A 19,916-nucleotide genomic window follows, 5' to 3' on the forward strand; every position below is an offset into this window, starting at 1 on the left:
ACTAGCCCTGTGCTGGGCGTCCCCCCGCATGACTGTGAAACTGATCGTAGATGTGCTACATTTAGCACATCTACAATCAGGTCTGAATTACCCCCTCTGTCCACGTGGATGGTAAACTAGGAAAAAGTTGAAACCCCCCCTCCCCAAAAAAAACATGTTAACCATATGCTGCGTCGACCATTGTCATGTCAACCATTTGATCCTGTCGAACTTTTGACCATATGCATGGTGACCATTTGGTGTCGACCTATCATCCAGATACCCCTCTACAAGTGAATGACCCTGCCCTATTCTTTTCCCCCATCCAAATCCATTATCCATTTCTTCAACCATAGCTTTTCTTAGGGATCGGTATGAAATACCTCCAATCAAAATCCCGACGGTCGAAATCCCGACAGCAATTTACCGACGTTCAAAATACCGACATGCACAAAATACCGACATTTAAAATACCGACAAGGTCAAAATACCGACATGTAAAATGCAAACAGATCAAAATACCGACATGCATTTTTCATTATTTTTTGTGTGTCGACATAAGTCGACATGGACACCATATAAATGTACCGCGTCCCCTTGCATGGCTCGCTGCGCTCGCTGCGCTCGGCACACTATTATATTCCCCCTCCAGGGCCACTGAGATGGTAAAGTAGGAATAAGTCGATTTCAATGAAAAAATCATGTCGGCATTTTGACCTGTCGGCATTTTACATGTCGGTGTATTTTGACCTTGTCGGTATTATAAATGTCGGTATTTTGTCCATGTCGGGATTTTGACCGTCGGTTAATTGCTGTTGGGATTTTGATTGGAGGTAAATTGACTGCATCCCCTTCTCTTACATATTCCATATGTGATGTAATGAAGCATTCAGTATTAAGCTATACCTCCCAACATCACCTTCTCCAGGAGGGACAAAAATGCTCTGCTCCTGGACATTCTTTTAATTTATGATTGCCGGCACCTGTTTTGAACAGGTAAATGAATAAGAAAGGTGTTTCAGCACAGGTGATGGCAATCATAAATAAAGAGAAAAGTCCAGGAGCAGAGCATTCTGTCCATCCTGGAGAGGGTCATGTTGGGAGGTATGATTAAACTAACCATCAGCTATTGCATGGCATATTAGATGTAGCACAAATTAATGTTCTGCATCTTAATTATAGAAAGTGTATTGTTTTTAAACCATTATTTTTTGGTAGTAATATATGTAATATATCATAGACCTGATTATTCTAAAATACAGATTACACCATACGTATTTATTTTAAGATCAATATATTTATTACTAACAGTTCTGTATTCTTTGATTCCTAGCTATGTGGATATTGCAGTTAAAGCTACAGTATCATAATGATTTAAATGTTTGTATTTCTCTTACGTCCTAGAGGATGCTGGGGTCCACATTAGTACCATGGGGTATAGACGGGTCCCTTTGGAGCCATGGGCACTTTAAGAATTTAATAGTGTGGGCTGGCTCCTCCCTCTATGCCCCTCCTACCAGACTCAGTTTAGAAAATGTGCCCGGTGGAACCGGTCACAGCTAGGGGAACTCCTAGGAGTTCTTTTAGTTTATTGTTTCTTTTTAAAGAGTTAGATACAGGGAGACTGCTGGCAACAGCCTCCCTGCTTCGTGGGACTCAGGGGGGGAGTAGGATCCAACCCTTTAGGTTAATGACCCCTATCTCCGCTGAGAGGACATTGAGCTCCTGAGGGTGATGATCGCAAACCCCCTGAGGTGACCGCTCACTCTCGCAGCACTGCTGCCATCCCCTAGCAGAGCCAGAAGATGGAGTTATGGCGGCATAAGGGTTGGAGCACAGCGCTGACAGGCTGCGCTCCGGAGGGCTCAGCGGTAACATAGTGTGCAGCGCTGTGAGGGGCGCCTGGGCCAGCGCAATACCCTAACACTGGTCAAAACTATGCTAACAGGGGCGAATCCCACTGTTAGCTGCAGCAAACCTCAGGCCAGTATAAACTAATAAGTGCGGAAGACACGCCATTACAGGGGGTGGGGCTTCTCCTCAGAGCGGATCCAGCATTTACCAGCGCCATGTTCTCCCTGCAGATTACATACAGAGATGCTGACAGGGAGCACTGACCCTCCACTTAACTCCAACTATTCTGTGCGGTTATAGAAGGGGGGCAAGAGTGTTAATAACTGTTTAATCTATTAAGTTTACTTAATCAGTGCCAGGCATTTATCATATACTGTAACTGCCTACTGGGATGCTGTGTGTGCTGGCTCCTTATTCTCTGTGTCTCTCTGAAGGTACTCTGGGGGAGATTGTGTCTGACATTTTCTTGTGTGTGTGTGTGTATGTATATATATCTCACATTACTATGTCTAGGGACTCGGGGGGTAATTCCAAGTTGATCGCAGCAGGAATTTTGTTAGCAGTTGGGCAAAACCATGTGCACTGCAGGGGAGGCAGATTTAGCATGTGCAGAGAGAGTAATAGGCCCTACACATTTGCCGATCCGCCGCCGAGCTGCCCAACGGCGGATACGGTCACCCGGCGGCGGGGGGGGAGTGACGTTTCTTCACTCCTCCCGTCACCCGGCTGCATTGAAGTGCAGGCAAAAATGGACGAGATCGTCCATATTGGCCTGCATGTACAGCCGACGGGAGACCAGCGATGAACGAGCAAGGGGCCGCGCATCGTTCATCGCTGGAGCATCCACACTCAAAGATATGAACGGTATCTCGCTCATTTATGAACGAGATCGTTCATATCTTTGGCTGATGTCGGCCAGTGTGTAGGGCCCTTTAGATTTGGGTGTGGTGTGTTCAATCTGCAATCTAATTTGCAGTGTAAAAATAAAGCAGCCAGTATTTACCCTGCACAGTAATAAAATAACCCACCCAAATCTAACTCTTTCTGCACATGTTATATCTGCCTCCCCTGCAGTGCACATGGTTTTGCCCAACTGCTAACAAAATTCCTGCTGCAATCAACTTGGAATTACCCCCTCTGTTTCTTGTGCTGCAGAGTGTGTATCTTCTCCAGAGGAGTCTATTCCATGTACTCAGGAATGCAATATACTGTCTCAGCCTTTTGAATCCAATCCCAATGGGTGGCTTCTATTAAGGCAATGATATCCCAGATTTCATCTAGGATAGCTCATAATGAAACTGAAACACAGGTTTTGAAAAGATCTGTAAAGGTTTTGTCGTATTCTGCTCCCACTACGTCATCCAGGACCCCTGATGTATATCCTACAAAGCGTGCTCTTGCACAAATAATGCATGTCGACACAGATACCAACTCTGATTCAGGGGACAGTGATGGTGATATACGGGGAGGGGGGAGGCATCCCTTGCTAAGGGGGTGCAACTCATGATTGAGGCTATTAGGGATGTTTTACACATTACTGATAAGGTTCCTGAGCAGGTGGAGGAGGTTTACTTTACTGACAATAAGAAAGCTTCCCTGCGTCTAAAGAATTGAACGCATTGTTTGAAAAATACTGGGAAAATCCGGAGAAAAAGTTTCAGATCCCTAAAAGGGTTCTCATTGCTTTTCCTTTCCCTGAGGAGGATAGGAAAAAGTGGGAAAACCCTCCGGTCGTAGATGCTTCTGTTTTCTAGGTTGTCTAAAAAAAGTGGTTTTACCTGTCCCTGGGTCCACCGCTTTAAAAGAGCTGGCTGACCGCAAGATTGAGACTACACTCAAATCTTTATACACAGCAAATGGCTTAGCTTTAAGACCCACTATTGCTTGTGCATGGATTTCTAAAACCATTGTAAAGTGGTCAGGAACTTTACTAGAGGATTTAGATTATATGGATAGAAGTGACACTGAATTGTTTTTACGTCACATACAGGATTCTGCAGGTTTCATGGTGGAAGCCATGAAAGACCTTGGACATCTGAAAGCGAGAGCTTCTTCCATGGCTGTCTCGGCACGCAGAGGACTCTGGCTGCGCCAATCGTCTGCGGACGTGGAATCCAAGAAGAGTGTGGAGAACCTACCCTTCACAGGTCAGGCTCTGTTTGGGGAAGCGTTAGATGCGTGGATCTCCACGGCAACTGCAGGTAAGTCAACTTTTCTTCCCTCTGCTACACCACCGACTAGGAAATCATATTCTACGTCTGCGATGCAGTCCTTTCGGACCGCTAAAGCAAAAAAGTCCAAATCCCCCTCCACTTTCTTTAGAGGTGGTCGGGGGAAATCCCGAAAACTTGCACCCACAGGTTCCCAGGAACAGAAGCCTGGTTCTGCTTCTTCAAAATCCTCGGCATGACAGTGGACCTCCCAGCCTGGAGATCGGGCAGGTAGGAGCAAGACTAAGAAATTTCAGTCGTGTCTGGGCGTCCTCAGGCTTGGATCCCTGGGTACAAGATATTGTTACCCAGGGGTACAGACTGGAGTTTCAAGAACTCACACCTCACAGATGCTAATGTCAAATGTCATTGTTCCAGTTCCACCTCACCTACACAACAAGGGTTATTACTCATACCTGTTTGTGGTACCGAAACCGGTAAGACCGATATTAAACCTAAAGTCATTGAACCTCTACTTGAGGGAATTCAAATTCAAGATGGAGTCTCTGAGAGCGGTGATCTCAGGCCTGGAGGAGGGGGAATTCCTGGTATCCCTGGATATCAAGGATGCGTACCTTCACATTCCGATCTGGCCGCCTTACCAGGCTTATCTCAGATTTGCGCTGCTGGACTGTCACTATCAGTTTCAGGCGCTGCCATTTGGCCTCTCCACAGCACCAAGAGTGTTCACCAAGGTGATGGCGGAGATGATGCTACTCCTCCGCAAGCAGGGTGTGAACAAAATTCCTTATCTGGACGACCTGCTGATAAAACCTGTTACAGAGCATTGCTCTCTCAACTCAACTGCTCCAGGATCATGGATGGATCCTGAACCTTCCAAAGTCACATTTGGAGCCGACAAGGAGACTGTCCTTCCTGGAGATGATCCTCGACACGGAAGTGCAGAGGGTTCTTCTACCAGAAGAGAAAGCGTTAGTGATCCAAGCAATGGTCCGGGAGGTCTTGAAGCCAACCCGTGTATCGGTTCATCAGTGCATTCGCCTTCTGGGGAAGATGGTTGCCTCCTACGAGGCTCTACAGTACAGAAGATTTCATGCACGGTCCTTCCAACTAGATCTCCTGGAAAATTGGTCGGGATCTCATCTTTACATGCACCAGAGGATACATCTGTCTCCGAAAGCCATAATCTCACTCCTCTGGTGGATGCAAACCTCTCACCTACTAGAGGGCCGCAGGTTCGGGATTCAGAATTGGATCCTCCTAACCACAGATGCAAGTCTCAGAGGTTGGGGAGAAGTCACCCAAGGGGAAAACTTCCAGGAAAGGTGGTCAAGTCTGGAACCCATCCTTCCAATAAACATTCTGGAACTAAGAGCCGTGGACAATGCTCTTCTACAAGTGGCACATCTTCTGAAAGATCAGGCCATTCAGGTGTAGTCGGACAATGTAATAACAGTGGCCTACATAAACCGACAGGGCGGAATGAAAAGCAGAGCTGCAATGTCAAAGGTAACAAGAATCATCCTCTGGGCGGAAAGACACACGGTGGCGCTGTCAGCAATCTTCATTCCGGGAGTAGACAACTGGGAAGCGAACTTCCTCAGCAGACACGATTTCCATCCAGGAGAGTGGGGCCTCCACCCAGAGGTGTTCGCAGAAGTGACAAGTCTTTGGGGCATACTTCAGATAGACATGATGGCCCCACGCCTCAACAAGAAGCTCGTCGGTACTGTTCCAGGTCGAGGGATCCACAAGCAGTGGCAGTGGACGCCCTGGTAACTCCGTGGGTGTTCAAGTCAGTGTATGTGTTCCCTCCACTTCCACTGATCCCAAGGATTCTCAAACTAATCAAAAGAACAAGAGTTCAGGCGATCCTCATTGCTCCGGACTGGCCAAGAAGGGCTTGATACGCGGATCTTCTGGAGTTACTGCTGGAAGATCCGAGGCCTCTTCCTCTTCAAGAGGACCTTCTGCAACAGGGGCCGTTCGCTTATCAAGACTCACCATTGCTACTTTTGATGGCATGGAGGTTGAACGCCAGATCTTAGCTCGGAAGGGCATTCCGAACAAGGTTATTCCTACCCTGATACAATCTAGGAAAGGAGTAACATCAAGACATTACCATCGCATTTGAAAAAAGTATGTGTCTTGGTGTGAATCCATGAAGTTTCCTATGGGGGAGTTTCAACTTGGACGGTTTCTCCTCTTCCTGCAAGCAGGAGTGGATGTGGGCCTGCATCTGTGCTCCATAAAAGTCTAGATTTTGGCCTTGTCTGAGGTTCCGACTTTTTTGAAAGGGGTTCTGCACATCCAACCTCCCTTTGTGCCTCCTATGGCACCTTAGGATCTCAACGTGGTGCTGCAGTTCCTGCAATCGGATTGGTTCGAGCCTTTACAGGAGGCTGAGGTCAAGTTTCTTACTTGGAAGGCTGTCACACTATTGGCATTGGTATCTGCTAGACGTGTGTCGGAATTGGAGGCATTGTCCTGCAAGAGCCCCTATTTGATTTTACATGTAGAGCTGAGCTCAGGATGCGTCAGCACTTTCTTCCGAAGGTTGTGTCGGCTTTTCATATCAACCAACATATTGTGGTGCCAGTGGTTACTGACTCTTCAATCACCTCAAAATCCTTGGATGTTGTAAGGGCTTTGAAGATTTATGTGAAGAGAACCTCTCGTCACAGAAAGTCGGACGCTCTGTCCTTTATGATCCTAACAAGGTTGGGTGTCCTGCTTCTAAGTAGACGATTTCTCGTTGGATCAGGTTTACTATCCAGCATGCTTATTCTATGGCAGGATTGCAGTGTCCAAAATCTGTTAAGGCCCACTCTACTCATAAGGTGGGGTCTTCCTGGGCGGCTGCCAGGGTTGTCTCTTCTTTACAACTTTGCCGAGCGGCTACTTGGTCAGGTTCTAACACGTTTGCTAAGTTCTACAAGTTTTATACTTTGTCCTCTGAGGACCTAAAGTTTGGTCAATCGGTGCTGCAGGGGCCTCCACGCTCTCCCTCCCATACTGTGAGCTTTGGTACATCCCCATGGTACTAATGAGGACCCCAGCATCCTCTAGAATGTAACAGAAAATAGGATTTTAATTACCTACCGGTAAATCTTTTCTCGTAGTCCATAGAGGATGCTGGGCGCCCGCCCAGTGCTTCGTTCTCCTGCAGCTGTTACTTGGTTCAGTACTGCCTTGTTCCTTGGTTTCGTACTGCATTGTTACTTGGTTAAGTACTGTTGTTCAGCCATTGCTGAATTGTTTCAAGCTGGTTAGCTTGGTTTTCTGTTGTTATGTGTGAGCTGGTGTGAATCTCACCACTATCTGTGTATTTCCTTCTTTCGAAGTATGTCCGTCTCGGGCACAGTTTCTAGACTGAGTCTGGTAGAAGGGGCATAGAGGGAGGAGCCAGCCCACACTATTAAATTCTTAAAGTGCCCATGGCTTCCAAGGGACCCATCTATACCCCATGGTACTAATGTGGACCCCAGCATCCCCTACGGACTATGAGAAAAGGATTTACCGGTAGGTAATTAAAATCCTATTAGTTGAAATAGAGTCTAAATCGGGGGTGTTGCAGCCCCTACCGCAAACTTGCAGCCCCTACCGCAAACTTTTGCGGCCCGCGTGCAGAGGTCCTTATGCTGCCCGTTAGCAGGTCAGAACAGGGCTGAACTGTATCCCCTGCGTTCCGCCTCCATCTGCCCATGGTGACATTTGCCCTCTGCCTGCTCCGCCCACCGGCACTCGTGTGGCGGTGTAAAGCAGGGAACCGGGTGCCCTGACAGACAGAAGCAGGACTTCAAGCCGCAACTGTGACCGCCATAGCCCTTAAAGCTGCAGCCCTTCCAGCTGGAGCCAGGACGCCCTGACCCCTGAAGCAGCATGCCCACGAACGAGCATCCTGCTAATGTAAGTCTCTGGGGCATGCTGCACAGGGGATGGGGGCACATTGGAAGACATTATGTGTAGCAGGTACTGTACCGTGGGGCATTGTGTGTAACTGGCACTATACTGGCGGACATTATGTGTAACTGGCACTATACTGGAAGAAATGTTTAACTGGTACTATACTGGGGGAAATTATGCCCAAGTGGCACTATACTGAGAGACATTATGTTTAACTGGCACTATACTGGGAGAAATGTGTAACTGGCACTATGTGGGGGACATTATGTGTAACTAGCACTTTACGGGGGACATTATGTGCAACTGGCACTATAGTGGGGGCATAAAAATAAAAATATACAGAAATCGGCCCAGATGGGATTTTTAGTTTGGCATATCTGGTCTACATATTATATACATGGTACCAGATATCTTTCAGCTTTGCATAAATGAAGGAAGATATGACTCAACTTATTTTAATTTGGCACCAGGCATGGTACGTTCACCTAGGCAACAGATAAGGTTCAGCTTTATTTACAGTATGTTGCACCAGATATAAAGATTAGTATGTTTTACAGTTTCTGACACCTAGATTTTGGATATATATTTTTAGAATTATTTCTACTGTAACACTGTAAGGCTAACACTGCCCCTCACCTCTATGGGGGAATTCAAGTATTTTGCGCATTGGCAGTGCAATTCAAGCATTGTGCCATTTGGGCGCGCAAAGCCGCAGGCGCTGACATTACTGTTGTATATAATTTTATTTATTTATTTTGATCTTTAATCATGAGCGATTGGACATTATTAAATATTAAACTTTAGTTGATAAAAGCTTTATTTACAATGGGTGCGGATTACTTTGCAGAGCAAGAAAGAGTTTGAGGATTCCTGCTGGCATGTGCAGTCTGGCCAGGCAACAGAAATCTTGAGGCCCGGTACAGTGATATCTCTGGGGCCCACTCAGATGATAACTGCCTGCAAAATAGTAGGACCCAGAAGAGTGGGGGCACACTCACGCCGCACAGTCACTGTGTGTGAGAGGCACCTGTTATTCTGAGGCAGTGCCCACACCGCCTACAGCTTACTGCTTTGTTCGGACAAGACAGCTCACATCCCTGTCGGGCACTAAGTGGTGTATTCTTGGGGCCCCTCTGATCCTCAGGGCTTGGTACAGGTGTCCCCTTTGACCCACCCCGTTGCCAGCCCTGTATGCAGTCACACACCCACCACCTAGGCTAACCATGCAGCATTCGGTTTCCGGACTCCAGGTCAACACCAAAAAGGTTGACACACCTTAGGTTGACACCAATTGGTCGACACATCTTATGTCGACACCTGCAATAGGTCGACATGAACAAAAGGTCGACATGAACAAGGTCGACCTGGAAAAAGGTCGACATGCGTTTTTCACTTTTTTTACTTTTTCATACTTCACGATCCACGTGGACTACAATTGGGAATGGTAACCTGCCCAAAGTTTGCTCGCCATGCGAGGGGACACGGTGCACTAATTGGGATTCCCGGTCACTCTACGAAGAAAACGACACCAAAAAAACATAAAAAAACTAATGGCGACCTTTTTTCATGGCGACCTTTTTCATTTTGAACTTTTGTCCATGTCGACCTATTTCAAGTGTCGACCTAAGGTGCGTCGATCGATTGACGTCGACTTAAGGTGTGTTGACATTTTTGGTGTCGACCTGGAGTCCCAGACCCGTAGCATTCTCCTTTATCATTATTTAATACAGAAGCCCAAATAAACATTCCATTGCTGGGCTCTACTGAGACAAAACACATATGTTATGTACAGATAGTCAACAATACCATAGGATTGAGGGTTAATCAGTGAAAGTTTATAATCGTGAAACACATTGAGCTGTATTTATGAAGAGCTGCTTCTTTCCAACGTGTCAGAGCTTACAATAAAAAGATGCACTCACAGTCAGTTTAAAGCCTGGCATGTTGTACACTGAATTTGAGTTTAGAGACAGAACCCGAGATATCTGGCTGGGAACAGCAATTAACAGGCTTGGATAGGGACCACTGCTTTAAAGTTGGATAGCTCTGGTTCCCGAGGGCTGATTTTCAAAAATGTGGTACCCCTGGAAAAAAGGGGACCCTCAGCTATCAACCTAGGGCCCTTGTACTCCTGGGGCCCTCGGGCAACTGTCCATTGAGCCCATATGAAAAGACGCCCCTGGCTAAATGTTGTATGTACTATAATGCTCTGTGTTCCTGGCCCTACAGCTTGTAACGGTGCCTTAATCCTGACCGCCGGCATAACATACTACACCCCTTGTAACTAAATTTCAGAAAACATTATTGTGAAAATATCCTGTTTACAGCATTTGTCTCATTGGTTTTACTAATGAGACAAATGCTGTACTTTGTTTGTTCTCTCTCATACAGTATATATAACATATTACACTTACCAAAACGATATATAACAGAAACAATACATACCATTTTCCAGAGCGCAAAAGCTCAAATCCTTCATTAACATTATCTAAAGGCAGCGTATGTGACACCAATGTGTCCAAGTCAAACTTTTTTGCATTGTAATCTGAAACCAGCTTTGGTACAGAGTCTTTACTCTTCAGACCTGAAAATCAACTCAGATTTAGTTAAATATTCACAGAACAAGTGAAAACAATCTAGATGTTCATCTGCCTAGGTGAATAAATACAAATGTTTATTGTATTTCCAACTCAAACCATTTCAGTGAAATAATTGAAATATGAGTTTCATAACATTAAAGTTGACATGTGCCCTAATTTTACCAGGACATTTTACCAGAACAGACCCTTGCTATGCCATTTTCGTGACCCTATTATTGGACTCTGACACTGAAGATAGTCTATGGCATTTGTCATTACTTAACTAATCCTGACCTCTTGATATGAAACGGAGCATTGTGTTCAAATGGCCTAATTCAAGGTTGATTGCAAAACAAAATTTTCCTTTAATGGGCAAAACCATGTGCACTGCAGGTGGGGCAGATATAACGTGCAGATAGATTAGATATGCTTGGGGTGTGTTCAAACTAGGGATGTCCATCAACCATCGATGATTCAAAATCATTGATGGTCTATGACCAATATTAACTACTTTTACCATCAATGGGGGAGAACCAGATGGTTTTCCGCCATCGATGTTAAAGAGTTATCAAATATTTTTTTTTATCTTTCAGGGTGTCAGTGACACGGAGCATAGCTCCGCCCCGGGACACCCACGAAGCAACGCCCCGGCGCACTGATTGGCCCGCGACTAACTCAATATCAAATTAGGAGTGACCATCGATTATCATAACCATCGATGGTTCCCTTACAGATAGTACCATCTATTAATACCCTCGATGATGGGAAACTATCGATGGTAACCATCGATAATAACCCACCGATGGCCATCCCTAGTTCAAACTGAAATCTAAATTGCAGTGTAAAAATAAAGCAGCCAGTATTTACCCTACACAGAAACAATATAACCCACCCAAATCTAACTCTCTTTGCACTTGTTATATCTGATTCCCCCTCCAGAGCCGGCCTTAGGCATAGGCAAACTAGGCAAATGCCTAGGGCATTTGGTATGCTTAGGGGCACCAGCAGCTTCTGCTGATTAAAATGATATGCGGCATGCCTATATTCTGTGTATATTCCTGGAAATCACTGTAATGTAGCATTTCGTATACAGATACAGCCGCAGTCGCACACAGAATATAGGCATGCTGCATATCATTTTAATCAGCAGAAGCTGCTTGTGCATCCTAGCCACATAGTAATGCAAATAAGATGCATTTTCATAAACAAAAGGCGCCCGACGTTAGCAGAGCTGCCAGCTGACTCATGCCAGGCATCTCTTGCAGAACTAGCGGCGGTGCTACGGGGCACCAGCCAAAATCTTGCCTAGGGCATCATATTGGTTAGGGTTGGCTCTGCCCCCCTCCCCCTGCAGTGCACATGGTTTTGCCCATTAGAGGAAAATGCTGTTTTGCAATCAACCTTGAATTAGGCCCAAATTGCAGTAAAGCCAGCGTACTTTCTCCGACAGGACCAGGTGGTTTCTTGGAAAACCAGTGATATTACAGTTTGCAGAATCCATAAGTACCATACCTACGTGTGGTCCATATTGGATCTTTCCTATCACTTTCAAGTAAAGATATGATCTCATCATACATGTAGGCATACTTGCCTACATTGTATTTCTCCTCTCCGGGAGAAGCCCGGAGAAGAGACGCTGCAGGTGTCTTCGGGCCGGACTGTGACATCACTAAGCCCCGCCCCCGCATCGGGAAATGCTGCGATTCGCGGGTCAACGGGAAGGGGGTGGGGCTAAAATGACGCGATTTGCGTCATTTTAACCCCTTCTCCACCCGACGGAGGTTATCTCTCCATCCTGCTCGCATCACTAGGGTGCAAGCAGGATGTGGGAGACCTGCCCACTCTTCCGGGGGTGCTTGGGGCTACCACAAAAAACGGGAGCCTCCCGCAGCTTCCGGGAGAGTAGGTAAGTATGCATGTAGGCCGCAATAAGATCCATTTTACTGAACATCCATTAGTGTTACTATGCATAGAAAATTTACAGCTAGAAATATCCCAGCTATATATGGTTTGAGAGCCTCTGTTGTTCAGTTACTATAGGAGATCTGTGTGCAGATCATATGAAACATTACTATACCTCCAAAGAGTGAGCTTTTCAGCGTACGTCCAGTCATCAGTACCATTGGGTCAAAGGTGATAGTTTTTGTTTTTCCTGAAATTCCTACTAGTACTGTGGTTCCATATGCAACATGACTTGAATATATGGCAGAAATCTGAATAACACAAGCAATGTCACATTTTACAGACACTTGTGTTGTGAAATCATCAGTGTCAGTCTGGATTGTAGCATTTAGTAGCTCACAAGTTAGTAACACAAATGGTACATTTGATTAATGAACAGCTTAGTATTCTATACATATGTATATCTGTAGAACGAATATAAAAATTAAACGATATAGTCATCTTAAATATATATATATATAGTTATTTAATACTGTGTAAACACTGAACCAGTTAAAAGGATTTTTGCTTTGATTGGAATATTATACTTTTTAATTTGTTTAAAACACAATTATGCTTTTTTAGAAACAGGAAAAGACTTCAAAGCTATACATGTCATGCAGGAGAGTAGCTAGGGTAGGGCACATACTACAAATAATACCCTTTTCAGACAGATTTCAGTGCCGGGACCTGCCTGACCCCCACTTTCACACAGACATGCAAATTACCGGGTCGAGAATTTCGACCCAGTAATTTGCAGATCAACACGGGTATTTTGTCTGTGTGAAAGGGACAACCGGTGTCATAATTCCCGTGCCTCCAACCCTGGTAAATTCCAGGGTCAAAGTGCCCCTTATTCATGTTATTCCACACAGTAGCCCACCTTATTCACATTATGCCACATAGTAGTGACCCTTATTCATGTTATGCAGCACAGTAGTCCCTTTTATTAACATTATGCCACAATAGTGCCCACAAATCAAGTTCTGACACACTAGTGTCCCTAATTCACATAATGCCACAGTAGTGGCACTGCTGTCCCTATAGAAGAAGAATGTATGTTCTTCTGTAATACATATAATTAAAAAAGGGGTGTATAAAGACTTATAAAGCAAAACGGCATAACTACTGTAGTTGGTTCATGGAGAAAACATCAGTGCATTTATTAATGTTGCCCATAAATATAGTAACACATTCATATGGAAATATATACAATTAAAAACAATTTTAAAAAAAGTTAAAAAAAAATGCTACCATGGATAAATATAGCACATTCCCACTCACAAACGATCCTATACCAAAATACAGTAGCATAAATCTGCTAATAGTGTAAATATCCTGGATACTTCCCAATGAATTAGTTTATTAAGCTGTGTATTCACAATGCAAGTCAGCCATATAGTCTATGCCAGCTGAAACATTTTATGGAAACTGGTATTTACTTGTTCTTTTGACCATCAGGATTAGGAAAGGATTGAGGGTCACTGCCGGCTTTGGCTCAGTGATATCACTCATTGTGACTGATAGTTCACTTCCGGCTTTAACTGCTGTGTTCATGCTGCTCTGGGTGCATGGTCACGTGAACCAGATGACAAGATCACCGACCGCAGCAGGAGTGGGGAGGAGCTGGGGTGATAGGAGGCTACCCTTCATCCTGATAATGGTCCATGTGACAGCGCCCACTGGTGTACTATATTGAGTCAATCTGACTAATTATTAGTACCTGGTTAGCCAGCTACCAATGCTGTTTGGTGGCTGCAGGTCCCTTTATTGGAGGGAGTCACTGGTCTGGTGTTTGGTGCAAAAATAATGCCTTATACAGTTATAATCTTGTTATATACTTACCATAGTTTCAATATTGCCAATGCATTCAAATACATATTCTACTCCACCACCAGTTTGTTCAAGCAGCAGCTGGGCGATAGGTTTGTCAGAATCTGTGGGGTTAATACACTCAGTTGCTCCAATCTCTTTAGCTTTCTCAAATTTATCTTTGTTGACATCTATTCCAATGATACGGGATGCGCCTACTATTTTACAGGCCATGATAACTGCAAGTCCAACCCCTCCTAACCCAAACACAGCACATGTGGATCCTGGTTTTACCTGTACAAATATAAAATACATTATTGATTAAATGTTACAGTGCAGGGGAGGAAAGGGAGAGTGGGGTTAACACAGGAGCTCAAAAGCTGAACTGCTACTTTCAGTACCAGACCCTCCAAAATGACCTCTTCCATTATGTACAAAATGCTCTGCTCCAATTTACAGTGCTCCCCTATGGACTAACTCATAGGTTCTCAAACTCGGTCCTCAGAACCCCAAACAGACATTTTCTCTTACGTCCTAGAGGATGCTGGGGACTCCGTAAGGACCATGGGGTATAGACGGGCTCCGCAGGAGACATGGGCACTCTAAAGACTTTAGAATGGGTGTGCACTGGCTCCTCCCTCTATGCCCCTCCTCCAGACCTCAGTTAGATCCTGTGCCCAGAGGAGACTGGGTGCACTGTACTGAGTTTCTCTGAAAAATACTTTTTGTTAGGTTTTTTATTTTCAGGGAGCACTGCTGGCAACAGGCTCCCTGCATCGTGGGACCGAGGGGAGAGAAGCAGACCTACTTTAATGATAGGCTCTGCTTCTTAGGCTACTGGACACCATTAGCTCCAGAGGGTCGGAACGCAGGTCTCACCCTCGCCGTTCGTCCCGGAGCCGCGCCGCCGTCCTCCTCACAGAGCCGGAAGATAGAAGCCGGGTGAGTATTAAGAAGAAAGAAGACTTCAGAGGCGGCAGAAGACTTCAGATCTTCACTGAGGTAACGCGCAGCGGTAACGCGCAGCGGTAACGCTGCGCGCCATTGCTCCCACACATATACACACAGCGGGCACTGTAAGGGTGCAGGGCGCAGGGGGGGCGCCCTGGGCAGCAATATTAACCTCAAGGGACACTGGCAAATAGATTAGACACTGCAGAGGTGGTATATTGAAACCCCCCCGCCAGTATAAATAATTTGAGCGGGACCGAAGCCCGCCGGTGAGGGGGCGGAGCTTGATCTTCCAGCACTAAAGAGCCATTTTCTCCACAGCACACTGCAGAGAAGCTGGCTCCCCGGACTCTCCCCTGCTGAACACGGTTACAGAGGGCAAAAAAGAGAGGGGGGGCACATTTAATTGGCGCAGTGAGTGTATTTATATATTTATATAAAAGCGCTGTACTAACTGGGATTTTATTCCAGTGTCCGGTGCCGCTGGGTGTGTGCTGGCATACTCTCTGTCTCTCCAAAGGGCCTTATTGGGGGACTGTCTCCATATAGATATATCCCTGAGTGTGTGGGAGTGTCGGTACGTGTGTGTCGACATGTCTGAAGCGGAAGGCTCATCTAAGGAGGAGGTGGAGCAGATGATTGTGGTGTCTCCGTCGGCAACGCCGACACCTGATTGGTTGGATATGTGGAATGTTTTAAATGCAAATGTGTCTTTATTACATAAGAGATTGGACAAAGCAGAGTCCAGGGATAAGACAGAGTCAATCCATGGCTTTGACTGTGTCACAGGGCCCTTCAGGGTCTCAGAAACGTCCCCTGTCCCAGGTAGCAGACACTGATACCGACACGGATTCTGACTCCAGTGTCGACTACGATGATGCGAAGTTACACCCAAGGGTGGCCAAAAGTATTCATTATATGATTATTGCAATAAAAGATGTTTTGAATATCAGATGACCCCTCTGTCCCTGACACGAGGGTGCGCATGTATAAGGAAAAGAAACCTGAGGTAACCTTTCCCCCATCTCATGAGCTGAACGCGTTGTTTGAAAAAGCTTGGGAAACTCCAGACAAGAAACTGCAGATTCCCAAGAGAATTCTTATGGCGTATCCGTTCCCTGCACAGGACAGGTTACGGTGGGAATCCTCACCCAGGGTGGACAAGGCTTTAACGCACTTGTCCAAAAAGGTGGTGCTGCCGTCTCCAGACACGGCAGCCCTCACGGATCCTGCTGATCGCAGACAGGAAACTACCTTAAAATCAATTTATGCACATACGTGTGCCTTGCTCAGACCGGCAATAGCGTCAGCTTGGGTTTGTAGCGCTGTAGCGGCTTGGGCAGATACCTTGTCAGCTGACATTGATACCCTAGATAGGGATAGCATTTTATTGACCTTGGGTCACATTAAAGACGCAGTCTTATATATGAGAGTTGCTTCGAGAGACGTTGACTGTTGGGTTCAAGAGCCAACGCCATGGCGATTTCTGCTCGGCGAGCCCTGTGGACCCGCCAATGGACGGGTGATGCCGACTCAAAGAGACATATGGAAGTTTTGCCTTACAAGGGTGAGGTTTCATTTGGGGAAGGTCTCGCGGACCTGGTTTCCACAGCTACCGCGGGTAAATCTACTTTTTTATCTTATGTTCCCCCACAGCAAAAGAAAACCCACGATATCAGATGCAGTCCTTTCGGTCGCATAAGTCCAGAAGAGGTCGGGGCTCTTCCTTCCTCGCCAGAGGTAAGGGTAGAGGGAAAAGAATGCCTGCTACGGCTAGTTCCCAGGAGCAGAAGTCCTCCCCGGCTTCTACTAAATCCACCGCATGACGCTGGGGCTCCACTGAGGGAGTCTTCCCCGGTGGGGGCACGTCTTCGACTCTCCAGCCACGTCTGGGTTCAATCAGACGTGGATCATTGGGCGATGGAAATTGTATCCCAAGGATAAACGCTGGAATTCGAAGAGGTGCCTCCGCGCCGATTTTTCAAATCGGCTTTACCGGCGTCTCCCCCAGAGAGGGAGATAGTTTTAGCTGCAATTCAAAAGCTGTATCAACGGCAAGTGATTGTCAAGGTTCCCCTAGTTCAACAGGGGAAGGGGTACTATTCAACCCTGTTTGTGGTTCCGAAACCGGATGGCTCAGTCAGGCCCATTCTAAATCTAAAATCCCTAAACTTGTACTTGAAAAGTTCAAATTCAAGATGGAATCGCTCCGGGCGGTTATCTCCAGCCTGGAAGGGGGGATTTTATGGTGTCACTAGACATAAAGGATGCATACCTTCATGTCCCCATATATCCCCCTCATCAGGCGTACCTGAGAGTCGCTGTACAGGACTGTCATTACCAGTTTCAGACGTTGTCGTTTGGGCTTTCCACGACCCCGAGGATTTTCACCAAGGTAATGGCGGAAATGACGGTGCTCCTGCGCAGGCAGGGAGTCACAATTATCCCATACTTGGACGATCTCCTGATAAAAGCGAGATCGAGAGATCAGTTGCTGAAAAGCGTGTCGCTCTCCCTGAGAGTGCTGCAGCAACATGGCTGGATTCTAAATCTACCAAAGTCACAGTTGGTTCCAACGACTCGGCTATCTTTCTTAGGCATGATTCTGGACACGGAACAAAAGAGGGTTTTGCTCCCGATGGAAAAAGCCCAGGAACTCCAGAACATGGTCAGAGACCTGTTAAAACCGAAAAGGGTGTCGGTCCATTAATGCACTCGTGTACTGGGAAAGATGGTGGCGACCTACGAGGCCATCCCCTTTGGCAGGTTTCATGCGAGGACATTTCAGTGGGACCTTCTGGACAAGTGGTCCGGGTCCCATCTTCAAATTCATCAGAAAATAAGCCTGTCCCCCAGGGCCAGGGTGTCTCTCCTGTGGTGGCTGCAGAGTGCTCACCTTCTAGAGGGTCGCAGGTTCGGCATTCAAGACTGGGTTCTGGTGACCACTGACGCGAGCCTCCAAGGATGGGGAGCAGTCGCACAAGGAAAACATTTTCAGAGAACATGGTCAAGCCAGGAGGTTTGTCTACACATCAACATACTGGAATTAAGGGCGGAGAATCTTCTTCGCGACCTACCGGTTCTGATTCAATCAGACAACGTCACAGCCGTGGCTCATGTAAACCGCCAAGGCGGGACAAGGAGCAGAGGGACAATGGCGGAAGCCACAAGGATTCTGCGCTGGGCGAAAAATCACGTAAGCGCTCTGTCAGCAGTCTTCATTCCGGGTGTGGACAACTGGGAAGCAGACTTCCTCAGCAGACACGATCTCCATCCAGGAGAGTGGGGACTTCATCAAGAAGTTTTTGCAGAAATAACAAGTCTTTGGGGACTTCCTCAAATAGACATGATGGCATCACATCTCAACAAGAAGCTTCGGAGGTATTGTGCCAGGTCAAGGGACCCTCAGGCAGACTGAAACACCATGGGTGTTTCAGTCGGTCTATGTATTCCCTCCTCTTCCTCTCATCTCCTAAATATTGAGAATCATAAGAAGAAAAAGAGTGCAGACAATATTCGTTGTTCCAGATTGGCCTCGAAGGGCCTGGTATTCAGATCTTCAGGAGATGCTCACAGAGGATCCATGGCCTTTTCCTCTCAGGGAGGACCTGTTGCAGCAGGGGCCCTGCGTGTTCCAAGACTTACCGCGGTTACATTTGACGGCATGGCGGTTGAACACCCAATCCTAGCTGGGAAAGGTATTCTGGAGTAAGTCATCCCTACTCTGATAAGGGCTAGGAAGGAGGTGACGGCGAAACATTATCACCGTATCTGGAGGAAGTATGTTTCTTGGTGTGAAGCCAAGAATGCTCCTACGGAAGATTTCCACCTGGGCCGTTTTCTCCACTTTCTATAGACAGGAGTGGATATGGGCCTGAAGTTAGGCTCTATTAAGGTATGGATTTCAGCCCTATCTATATTCTTTCAGAAGGAATTGGCTTCTCTCCCAGAAGTCCAGACTTTTGTAAAGGGAGTGCTGCACATCCAGCCTCCTTTTGTGCCCCCAGTGGCACCATGGGACCTTAACGTGGTGTTACAGTTCCTTAAGTCACACTGGTTTGAACATCTTCAAACAGTTGAGTTGAAATTTCTCACTTGGAAAGTGGTCATGTTGTTGGCCTTGGCATCTGCGAGGCGGGTGTCCGAATTGGCGGCTTTGTCTCACAAAAGCCCCTATCTGATTTTCCATGTGGATAGAGCAGAGTTGAGGACTCGTCCTCAATTTCTGCCTAAGGTGGTTTAATCGTTTCATATGAACCAACCTATTGTGGTGCCTGTGGCTACGGGGGACTTGGAGGATTCCAAGTCTCTTGATGTAGTCGGGGCCTTAAAAGTTTATGTAGCCAGGACGGCTCGAGTTAGGAAAACAGAGGCACTGTTTGTCCTGTATGCAGCCAACAAGGTTGGCGCCCCTGCTTCTAAACAGACTATTGTCCGCTGGATCTGTAACACGATTCAGCAGGCTCATTCTACGGCTGGATTGCCGGTACCAAATTCGGTAAAGGCCCATTCCACTAGGAAAGTGGGCTCTTCTTGGGCGGCTGCCCGAGGTGTCTCGGCATTGCAACTTTGCCGAGCGGCTACTTGGTCGGGTTCAAACACTTTTGCTAAATTCTACAAGTTTGATACCTTAGCTGAGGAGGACCTCATGTTTGCTCAATCAGTGCTGCATAGTCATCCGCCCTCTCCCGCCCGGTCTGGAGCTTTGGTATAATCCCCATGG

The 19,916-nt window shown here is 46.5% G+C and overlaps 1 protein-coding gene across 1 annotated transcript in view; it reads right to left on the reverse strand.

Annotated features, from left to right (window-relative positions):
- The window catches only part of LOC135049843 (alcohol dehydrogenase 1-like), an 87,434-nt gene that overhangs the window by 12,662 nt on the left and 54,856 nt on the right, over positions 1-19,916 (reverse strand). Inside the window, exons 7-9 of the mRNA XM_063955779.1 lie at positions 14,276-14,536; positions 12,567-12,702; positions 10,356-10,494 (exon numbers count right to left, since the gene is read on the reverse strand). Coding sequence (XP_063811849.1) covers positions 10,356-10,494; positions 12,567-12,702; positions 14,276-14,536 — 536 coding nt within the window. The remainder of the gene's footprint in view (positions 1-10,355; positions 10,495-12,566; positions 12,703-14,275; positions 14,537-19,916) is intronic.

The sequence above is a fragment of the Pseudophryne corroboree genome, chromosome 1 (genome assembly GCF_028390025.1).
Source record: "Pseudophryne corroboree isolate aPseCor3 chromosome 1, aPseCor3.hap2, whole genome shotgun sequence".
In the NCBI taxonomy this organism is placed as follows: domain Eukaryota; kingdom Metazoa; phylum Chordata; class Amphibia; order Anura; family Myobatrachidae; genus Pseudophryne; species Pseudophryne corroboree.